Source organism: Typha angustifolia, chromosome 10 (assembly GCF_048772165.1).
Source record: "Typha angustifolia cultivar Huaian chromosome 10, ASM4877216v1, whole genome shotgun sequence".
Lineage (NCBI taxonomy): Eukaryota > Viridiplantae > Streptophyta > Magnoliopsida > Poales > Typhaceae > Typha > Typha angustifolia.
The window spans coordinates 4,506,010-4,517,323 of NC_133248.1; the positions used below are offsets into that span (position 1 = coordinate 4,506,010).

Consider the following 11,314-nt stretch of genomic DNA (forward strand, 5'->3'; position numbering starts at 1 on the left):
GGCTAATTAATCAGATGGGATAGGAAAATGGGGCTATCGGTCCAAATAATCCCATTGGCCTAGGCTGGTGCATAGGTGGGATGTTGGGCCAACAAGGCAAGGGAGATCATGGTGGATTGTAGTCCAACTATAGCCCACAAGGACGGTGGCAAGCTGCGACGCACGCGTGCGTGGGCGATTTTTATTTTTATTTTTTATTTCAGGGTGTTACACTTCCCGAATACAAATTTGAATATAGATAGCAGTTTTAAGAAAAGTCCGAATCAGGACAAGGATAAAGTTATAGATAAAATTCGCGGATACATACTAATGGCGGTTATCCGTTAACTTGCATAATATTCATAACTAGTTAAATAATTAGTAAACCAAACCCGTCGACCCGACCCGACCCGACCCATAAGTCCATAAGACCATAAGTCCATATCCCATCTCCATCTCTCTCCGTCACTCTCCGTCTCTCTCCCTCTTCAGTTCACCCGCCGGACGCCGCCTTCATTTATCTTCGACGACTCTCCCTCTTCATCCGCCTTTTGCCGCCTCCATCTTTCTCCGACGTCTCTCCCTCTTCAGCCGCTGGTCGCCGCCTCCATCTCTCTCCGACGACTTTCCCTCTTCATCCGCAGGCCGCCGCTTCCATCTCTCTCTGACTTGTCTTGCTTCGTTCCAAAAGGCCTTATTATCTTCTTCTTCTTCTTCCTCCCCAATAGCCATATCTTATTTTCCATTTTTCTCAAGAAGAACAATTGATCTTCTTGTTTCTGTGCTTGATTGTTTGTTCTTAGTTTTTAAACCTTTATTGGTCGATGTTTATTTGACATTTGATGATTTCTTAAGTGGGGTTTTCTTTTGGGTGGAGAAAAGAGGGACTTTAGCCCCGGAAGGAATTGATTCGAGCTCAGGAAGCAAAGAAGCGTAACCAAAGAAGTCTCCTTTCTGTGATCTTCCTGAGAAATAGGTACTTTCTTGCTCATGCCTTGTAGTTTGTTCCATTTTTAGTGCTTCGGTGATTTGGGTCATGTTCGAAAGTATGGCATGTTGCAGCTCTTAGAAATAAAAGATACTTCCTTTGCCATTTTGTGCTTCTTCAATATGCATATGGTTTCTTGTTACGCTTTATTTATTCGTGTTATCTAAGACTTGCTAGATGCTATAATATGACCTTTTCATGTTAGATTGTCCTACCCATTCTGGTGTTTTAGAATTTGGCTTTTGCCCTTTTGACTTGCTTATGACCTTTCGCAAAAGGCTAGATAAGAAAAACTGCTGTATCTATCTGTCTTCCTTTATGTGCATTTTTTCTTTCTATAACAGGAGAAGTATCAAGTCTGTCATCTTATTTTTCTTACAGTATAGGAAATTGTGGTGGCATTTACAAATGCGTTAGTGCAAGATGATAACAGTAATATTGTTATTCAAGATGACAAAACAAAGAAAATGAAGTTGAGGTAGGATATCTGGAATGATTTTGAGAAAGTTTTTCTTCATAATCATTGCCTTCTATAATACTTGTTTAACTTATAACTTTATAAGTTATAATTTTGAGAATATTTTTTTTCTTGTTTAAGATGCCATCAATTCAATATGGACTACTTATTTATATAACTTGTGCATGGATTTGGGTTGTCTAATATATTTACTATGACTGTCACATCGACATCTTTCTTGCCTAGGAAATTAAGCAACATAAAACCATACCATGCATGTAAATAGTCCATATTGAATTATGACAGTCACATTGACATCTTTCTTGATCAAGCCTCCTCTGCTAGTCAGTATGAGTCGGATGGGGGTGTGCCACTGGCACACCTCGTGCTAAGTGTTGTGTCATTACTGGCACGGAGCGTGCCGACCTGCACAACTATCCATGCCTAGTGCTATAACATTGATTTACTTTTGCCTTGAGTAAAGTATTTGGTGACCAGAAAATATTTAGTAATCTTCCATTACACTGGTGCTACTCTAATTGACGCACAGTATCATTTACAAATGACATATACCAGGCATGAAACATGTGCAAACTTAGGAGCTGAGGTTGACCTTTGTGCAAGTCTCCATTTGCAGCTGCGTTATGGTTAAGATATCAGATGTATAGTCTCAATTGATTGACAATCCCAGCATTTCCTAACTCAGCTGTAGCTTGGATAATGTTCTTTCCCAATACATGTATCAAGCATCTTTTACCAATATTTCTAGTCAACCCTATGCTGTTCTTCTCTTATAACATCTTCCAGATAATTTGTGCCATCCTGAATGAGGTTAATTTTATCATTGATTAGTACAAATTCCAGGATGGCACAAATTTCTGTTTTTTCCCTTTTATGCTATTTATATGTGTCCACGCCATCATCGTAGTTGCCTATATATTTTGCTGTACTGAGCAGAGATATATTCATCTGGGAAATAGAGATAACTAGTATTAGATAGCTACTTGTAGGCATAGTAATTTCTATGCATCATTCTAATTTATAACGATCGGGATCCGCATAGGAAGTTACTATACCATGGTTTTGATCTCAAATGTTCTTGGACATTTTGTAGGCGTGTGTATTTCAAAGTCAGGATGTATGGGAGACGAGCATCCCAACTATTGAAAGAACTAGCTGCCTGTGAAACTGGGCAACTCACAGCATTTAATGTGAGCTTTTTCCTTATATCTGCTTTTAATTTCCTTTCATGTGTTCTATTAGATATTAGTGATTTACATTCTTCAAGTAATACTTGTTGCTTGTAATGCCTTTAGTAGGTTGTTTGTGTAAATGTTACCGTAGGCTCTCATCATAGGAATGTTACCGTAGGCTCTCATCGTAGGAATATTCTCATCATTTCATCATTGCCATTCTATGAATCAGGAGTAGCATTTCAACAACTCTCATGGGAGTTATTCAACTTTTCAACTTTCATGCCAATGTCTCTTGTTTTCTTGTCAGAAAAATCTCAGACCTCCTAGATGTTGTATTGCTTCTGTTACCGTAGGTTCCCATCATAGGAATTTTACCGTAGGCTCTCATCATAGGAATATTTCATCATTTCATCATTGCCGTTCTATGAATCAGGAGGAGCACTTTAGCAACTCTCATGGGATTTATTCAAGTTATACAACTTTCATGCCAATGTCTCTTGTTTTCTTGTCAGAAAAATCGCAGACCTCCTAGATGTTGTCTTGCTTCTGTCACTTTTATCATCAAAGAAATTTTAATAGTTAGTCAATTTGTCTGGAGCAATCTTAGATTACTTATTATTACTTATTGCTTTTCTGACAAGTGCTATATAACCTTACAGAGTGATACATTTGAGCAAGTTATAAAAGAATGCGATGAGCATAATGTACAGCTTCAGTCTCTAATTAGGTATGCTATATTGATTTCTACTGCATAGAATGCATGGAAGCAGTTTTTATGCTTGTACTAATAATTTATAGATTTCTAGTTTTCTCAGATCTCTCATCTACCAACTCTATTTTTCTCTTCTTGATAACAGAAAAATCGAGGATCAAAATTTGGACATACAGACAACTAGAAACGAGGATCACTTTGGTGCAGTTATACATCATCTTTCTTTAACCCGTAATAAAAGATGTCTCATGGCTTATATGTAAGCAAACATCATTACAGAATCTCTCTCCCTGAATGCTCTTTTTCGTATTCCAGTAAAGTCGAGATCATATATGCATACATTTTAATTTCCCACAGGTTCAACCGAGCAGAAGTTATTCGGAGTTTGAGATGGAAAGTTGGTCCTGTGCTTCCTCAAGAAATCCAAGAAAAGCTCAACTATTCAGAAGAAGAGTATTTCAAGAATCAGTCTGCAGCCCTTGAGTCATACATGTCGGAGCTGGATCTTGATTTGACAGTGGTAAGTAACCATATCTTTCTCATTAACTCGTCTATATGCATAGGAACTGAGAATTTTCTACTGAGAAAATGTCAGATGCATTTTTAGGATATGGTACCTCCCAAGGATCCTTACATCCGAGTTAGGGTGCTTGACGACATTGGAAATGTTTGTCTTGGTGATCATTCGATATCTCTGACGAAGCATTCGTTGCATTTTCTTGGGCGCACTGATGCTGAACAGTTTATTTCACAGGTTTGTTATCTACACCATGGATAATCCTCTTGCTATCTATCTGTATTTCCTTCTAATGCTGCACCCATTTGGAAAGTTTTGCAGGGTCTGATGGAAGAGTTTTTGGAGTAGAATCCTAAATTGCATTTAATAGTTTGTGGTCTTCGAGGACACAACTTTGTAGCTACTAATTATTTGAAGGTTGGACCTACCAGCAACATGATTGCCGTGATTTTATTTATTGTTTGAAGAGCAAGAGTAGAAAGAAGCATAGCCTTTCATTTGAAGTCATTATCGCTAATTAATAATTTACTCTACTATTAGCAATATGATATAATCTAGGCTAAATGGATCCTCACAGAGCGGAACTGGGCAAATATACATGCAGTTAAGGACAAGTATGTTAAAACGAACTGGATTTGGTACGAATAATTCGTAGGAAAATTCTAAAAATTTTGAGCAAAAGTCAGTTTTGGATCTAATAACTTTGGAATAAAATAATTTTGAGATTGAAAGTGAAAAGATATTAATAAAACTGTCATAAAAAAATGGATAGAAATAAAAATTTTGAGTGATAGTTTTATGAGTTTGGATAAAGTGATTTTTGAGATTGGGAGTGAAAAAATATTAATGAAACAGTGAAGGAAAGTCGAAATTGGATAGAAATAGAAATTCTGGTTGTGAGGTGATGGATGTTTGCTGTATGAGTGGGTGGCTCGTGGAGAAAAATGATAGCTAAGGTTTGAAGATAGAGTTAGAGTTTTTAGGTTAGATTTACTCTTATAAAAATAGTTATAATTAAATGGTAAATACATGATAAAAAATTAACCTTACCGAGGTTCATTTTATGATAAATAAACTATAACCATTTTTTATAGTAGGTAGGATCAAATTTAGTCTATTGGGCTTACATTCGTGGGACTAGTAGTTTTAATTTTAATTTATAAGTAATAAGTAAAATTAATTAATTAGATTGACTCGCCTCAACCTAATTGACTCAACCATACAAAAACAAACTAGGATTCTCGTCTATTATATTGGCCTTATTGATGAATAAAGCTAATAAGTAATATTCAAACTAATTGACCTCTTATAGATAAGAAAAACTCTTAGAGACAAATATATACCTCTTCTAATTAATACCGATCTCCTCTAGGATTAGAGCATTGCAACCCTTATATACCTTATAAAAAAAAAGTCAAATTTGGTCTCACGAAATCCCAAATTTTGCAAAGTTCTACGACTATATTTGAACAGTCTCCAAGCGCACTCAAAGTGCCAAAACTACACTTTTATATGTATAAACGCACAGTGAACTTTCTTTGGTGTGTTTGAACGCCCTTACAGTGCTTTGTTCACTTTGAATGGTCATAAAGTGTGTTTACTTCTAACGGCCCTAGAGTGCATATGAACACACTTCGAATGGTACGATAGATAGTTGGATACAGAGTGGTTGTTCTTGTGCCCTTAGATAATTTTTCATACTTCTCCAACCATCATTACACAGTTTGAGCATTTTAATGATAATTCTAAAATCATTTTAAATACTTTGACTTCAAAATCAATTTTTTATTTCAATATTTTTCATCAAACATCTCTTAATTTATCATAACTTGTGCATATGCTCACATATAAAATCTAGACATATTACATGAATAAAAATTATATTTTGAAATACAATTTGTCAATTATGTAAGTACAACCTAACAACTTCTTTAGTTAAGGAGAATTGTATTTGATGTGGCTGGCTTCCTGCATTGGTAGCAAATGATTTCATTCTTGGTTTCGTCTTGCTTTTGTGATCTTCGTAAACTTTGCTTTCTTTTAATTAGAAATCTTTTAAATTTTCTTGTAAGTAAAGCAAGATTCTCACCTTCTTCATTTGATTCGTTAGTGATGGATGTCTTACGAATTGGTTTGATATGATCCGAAACGGTTTTGGACTAGATTAGAGACGTGACTTTCGAAAGAATCTACGGATAATCTAAATCGTTGGATCTTCTTGAATTTTGGATATGTTGTTATCCTTAAAAAAAGCTTTCTAATGAATCCAAGATTGTAAGGTTTGGATGGTTAGATCTTGAGATATCAATCGAACAGTGGCTGATGTTCAGATAAACCCTAGCTTGATAACCCTTCAATAGCTAGATAGGTGCTAGGTTAATTCCTTAGTGTGAAGGGGGAGACATTGTTATAGAAGAGGGGGATTAGGAGTCAGAAAAAGCCAATTGAAAACTTGGGCGGTAGAAGGAAGGAGGTGGGAGAGGGCACCAATTGCTAGAGCAAGAAGAGAAGGAGATAAAAGCACAATGTCATTTTCAATTATCAGATTAACTCCAATTAGAGTTTCCTCCATAATTATAGAGGCTCACCCTTGTGACTCAAACAACCAAATTAAACCCTAACAAACCAACAACTTTTGCTACGGTGCGTTTGAACGTGCCTGATCGCATTCAAACAAATAAATACTGCACGCGTTCGAACCGTCGTATTCAAACTCGAGTCCCTTATGTTCAAACACCCCATTAGTAAAAGGTCTTATTCTTTCAAACAAACATAAACTAGACAAATAGGCTCATCCCAATGAACCCAATGCTGCGAGTGGATCAAATCCGACTGAGTCGTATCATTCTACCACACTTCCGACCACCTTGTCCTCAAGGTGTCCATGGTGGTTTCCAAGCCTTATGTAGTTGCTTCATCGATTATGCATCCTTTTTGGTTTGTCCATGCTCTTCTTGCGACTGGTCCTCCATGTCGCCCTCTAGATCATCCTTGATCATCTCCTCCATGAGCATAATAGCAGCGGTCTGTTTGGCATATTTATGGCCCAGTACAAAGCACTCGTCGCAATAGAAGCATAGGCCCTTCGAGCGCCAATCTTCAATGTTCGCTGGTAGCACGCTTCGACCTATCAACCTCGGCTAGTCTTTAGGGTCTCGCCCGGTTCGAGGTGGGGCTGGCCTGCCTGGATTTGGCCGAGCTAGTCCAGAATATGGCACACCCGAGGCTGGCAGTCTCGGGTTGCTCCATGGCGTTTGATCCATGATTATCGACTCTAATGTGGTCCACTTTGGTTGGTGTATTGCCTTCAACTCCCGTATCTTTTCTTCCATTATTTGTGCTGCTAAGAAGGCCTCTAGCAAGGTGATAAGACGAGTAGCTTTCACTTCCGCTTAGATATCACGACGAAGCCCGAAGATGAAGGTGCTTTTGAGAGCAGAGTCCGACCACCCATAGACTCAATTGTTAATTCTTTTGAACTCCTCTTGGTAGGCTCTCACAAATATTTTTTAGATTAGCTTCGTCAAGGTGGCTTGGAAGTCTTCATAGTCGGAGGGTCCGAAATGCACACAAAGTGCATCAAAGAACTCCTAAGTAATGAAGGCGTGCGAGTGATGTGCTGCTTGAAACTACCTCACCGCTACATCTTTAAGGTAGAATGAGGCCAGAAGCACTTTTTGTGGTCAGGTGTCCCTTGATAGGTGAAGAATTGCTCCGCCCTATGGATCCAATCTAACAGGTCCCCCCGCTGAATTTAGGAAAATCAACTCGTTGGGGTTATAGCATTTGATTGTGTTATTTCTCGCATCCTTGGTGAAGCGGCTCATGTTGTTGGACCCTTGGTTGATATGGGGGTCCCACTCCTCCTAAGGTTCCTCCTCTAGGTATGGGGCCATGGGAGCCCTTGGGTGCAAGGGCAGCAAATTGGTGCGGCGTCCTTGTAGTTCGTCACGTTATCGCTATGGTGCAACCAAGATAGGTCCTTATTGGACCCGATCTTGTGGTAAGGGATGATCTTCTGGTCTTCGATAATAATCACGAGTTGGAGGTGTACGATCTAGTTGGGCAACAACCCGTGGTGGAGCCATAGAAGCCGCAGCCTGGTTCTTCCTTATTGTTTTTAGGCGGGATGCCACCTTGATTAACTTCCCCACGGTTGATAAGCTCAAGTGTACGCCTTGGAAGATTTTGGTTCATGTCCACCAGGGTTGCCTTGATCTCTAACATCATTTGTGCCACGAGTGCTAGGGTTTGCGAGAGACTGGGAGGGCCTTCTATTCGTTCTTGCGAACTCTATGGGGATGGCGATCTTAATGGAGCCATGTGGTCCATCTTCATTCCTTGGTCGCTCATTTGTTTAGCTGCCTTCGATCTTGTTGTAGCCATAATGGTCCAAGGAACGTTGGCTCTGATACCAGTTATTACGAACTAGCTTAAGTCGATCCGAAACGGTTCTGGACTAGATTGGGGACGTGACTTTTGAAAGAAGCTGCAGATAATCTAACTGTTGGATCTTCTAGAATTTTGGATATATTGTCGCCCTTGAAAAGAATTTCCAACGAATCCAATATTGTAGGGTTTGGATGGTTAGATCTTGAAATATCGACCGAACAATGGCCAAAGTTTAGATAAACCCTAGCTTAATATGCCTTTCAATGGCTAGATAGGAGCTAGTTTAATTCCTTGGTGTGAAAAGGGAGAAGTTATTGTAGAAAAAGGGGATTAGGAGTTAAATAAGTCGACCAAAGACTTGGGTGGTGGAAGGAAGGAGGTGAGAGAGGGTGCCAATGGCTAGAGCAACGTTTTTAATTATCAGATTATCTCTAATTAGGGTTTCCTCCACATATGTATAGAGGCTCACCCTTGTGATTCAAACAGCCAAATTAAAACCCTAACAAACTAACAATTTTTGCCGCAGTGCGTTCGCACGCACGAACAAGCAAATACTGTTCTCTATCGTTGCTAACGTGTGCAGGCATACGAATGGTCGCGTTCGAAGGGAGGTCCCTAGCATTCGAACGCCCCCTTGGCAAAAGGTTTTATTCTCTCAAGCTAACATAAACTATATAAATAGATTCATCCTAATAAACCTGTAACGCCCCCGCCCGGCACGGCACGTGCACGCCCACGCGCCCACACAGCATGTGCGGCGCACGCGATAGGTCGGGCGGGGCCCGCCACGCACGGATACACTCTTGTGCACATACAATCATGACATCATCAAATAACACCTGCTAACACATCCATGATCACATAATCCATCACCAAATAAATCATACTCTTAACCAAATAAATCTGTTAGTATATGAATATCAAAGTCCATAATAATATACACTAGACCGTCACATAATCTGGCAGGACCCACACAGGCCACAACAAACCATCAAGATACAACTAAAATAACTAATACAAGGTTACTCTATGATTCGACCTGTATTATACAAATCATTATCTAATACAAAAGAGTACAAATATCAAATATTGGTACAACTCGATTTCTATATAAACTATCATCTATACCATCTCGCATCTATAGCTCACCTCATCATCGCTCTAAAATATCTTCTCAAGTCGCTATCACGTATCACAAATCTGAGGGGTTAGAAAAGAAATAAAGAGAGTCATGAGCAAAAGGCTCAGTGAATAGACCTTACCCCGAATCAGTGATGCCAAACAGAGAGTAAATCATGTACTGGATAATATGAATCAGAAAACAGTATGATGTCATGTATGAACATATATATATATATATATGTATCCTCAATGACATATATATGAATGAAATCAGTTCTCATGAATGACCATATTATATCCTCAACCGAAATTATATAACATCACCGAATATAACACCATATCATGTATAACAATTATGATCCAATGATACTAGTCACAACAATGATGATGCATGATGCATGCCAACTACTAGATAATCATATATGTCAGAGCCAGATATAATTCACATATCTCTCACTATCACAATCATCCGTCTCAACTCTGAATATCATCCACCATGCTGGACTACGGTACCCGGCCCCAAACTCGATACACATCATGTCACAAGCTCAGAGCATACCCTGTCATACGCTAAGAGTATCTCTGTAGATAAATCATACCCTGCCATACGCTAAAGGTATCTCTGAAGAAAGTAATCATACCCTGCCATACGCTAAGGGTATATCAATGATAGTTATACCCTGTCATACGCTAAGAGTACAACTATCAGCCATCACCATACTCTGCCATACGCTAAGAGTATGTCAAGTACCAGTCCGGACCAGATACCGTTCCAGCCATCATATCACATCACATCACATCACATACACATGTACTTTTATGATTTCCTATACATGATAAATCATATGCACATATCCAGTACAATAACAAGTCAATGCATAACCGGAATTTAGGTGGAATAGGAATTAAGAGCAAAATGATGTAATGCAAACTCCAACCATGTATCTAACACATGCATACTCATGCTAATCTACCACATGTATACTCATGATAGAAATTATCCTGACATAAAACCATAATAGCATAATCATCTCCAATCATCTCTATATATCACCAATGTACTCATATCCCAGATCAGTCTAATCAAATGCATGATAAAATATATGCTCGACTGAAATCATCTCTATATAAAGTCATATAATCATGCTGGAGGCCAAAACATGCATGTACATAATATATAATAAATCCTAATTTGAGAAAGGGATCTAGGGGATAACACTACTCACTGTCTGATCAGAAGATACAAACCACGCATCTCTCACGTCCGTCAGGTAACCGAGTGACACTCATCGCTAGCAAGGTCCACGGGGTCTCAAATAAGGGGGTTCGGGATCTGAAAATGTTTAAGTAACATAAAGTTAGTTGTTTATCCCATTATAATCCGTTCGAGTAAAATATGATGATTTATTAGATTTTAGAATTTCTACTTGTTTTTATGATTGGCTAGATTTTAATTATAAATAAAATATAGATAAAAATCTAATTATAATTAAATTATATCTTGATTAATTAGGGACTATGTAGTCATTATCTTATTTGCTACAAAATAATAATGTATAATAAATTAATAGAGTAACTTAAAAATGTATATCATAAAAATATTAGAATATAAATCTAATAATTATAATTTACAAATTTATCTATTAATCTAATATACATATAAGTAAGTAAATAAATAAATATAAGTATTACCTATATTTATGCCTAATTAATCATTAATTATAAAAATTATCATTAATAAAAATACATTGAAGGATATATAATATTATTAAAATAGTTAATGTCTAAATAATCTATTTGCATTAATTAAGAAGCAAAATACTTAAATAAATAACATAAATAAACTAATTAATTAATAAATTAATTACAACTGCCATCAGTGCTGGCTCGGCTCAGCACTGTTTGCTACTGTGCTAGGCCGAGCCCAACACTGTGCAGAAAGAGAAAAGAG

The 11,314-nt window shown here is 37.8% G+C and overlaps 1 protein-coding gene across 2 annotated transcripts; it reads left to right on the top strand.

Annotated features, from left to right (window-relative positions):
* The first annotated feature begins 423 nt into the window (after positions 1 to 423).
* Positions 424 to 4,315, top strand: LOC140768610 (uncharacterized). 2 transcript variants are annotated; one of them, XM_073108949.1, is made up of 7 exons: positions 424 to 955; positions 2,539 to 2,635; positions 3,280 to 3,347; positions 3,478 to 3,591; positions 3,690 to 3,852; positions 3,940 to 4,086; positions 4,163 to 4,315. In XM_073108949.1, the coding sequence occupies exons 2-7, from the start codon at positions 2,561 to 2,563 to the stop codon at positions 4,175 to 4,177; spliced, it is 582 nt and encodes a 193-aa protein (XP_072965050.1). In that variant the 5' UTR covers positions 424 to 955; positions 2,539 to 2,560; the 3' UTR covers positions 4,178 to 4,315. The 2 variants fall into 2 exon arrangements, with proteins under 2 accessions (XP_072965050.1, XP_072965049.1); XM_073108948.1 differs by having other exon boundaries at positions 425 to 955; positions 4,171 to 4,315.
* Positions 4,316 to 11,314: the final 6,999 nt, after the last annotated feature.

Coding starts and splice junctions, on each gene's coding strand:
- LOC140768610 (XM_073108948.1), top strand. CDS start 2,561: ATGTATGGGAGACGAGCATCCCAACTATTGAAAGAACTAGCTGCCTGT. Junction 2,636..3,279: donor GGCAACTCACAGCATTTAAT/GTGAGCTTTTTC, acceptor ATAACCTTACAG/AGTGATACATTTGAGCAAGT. Junction 3,348..3,477: donor CAGCTTCAGTCTCTAATTAG/GTATGCTATATT, acceptor TCTTGATAACAG/AAAAATCGAGGATCAAAATT.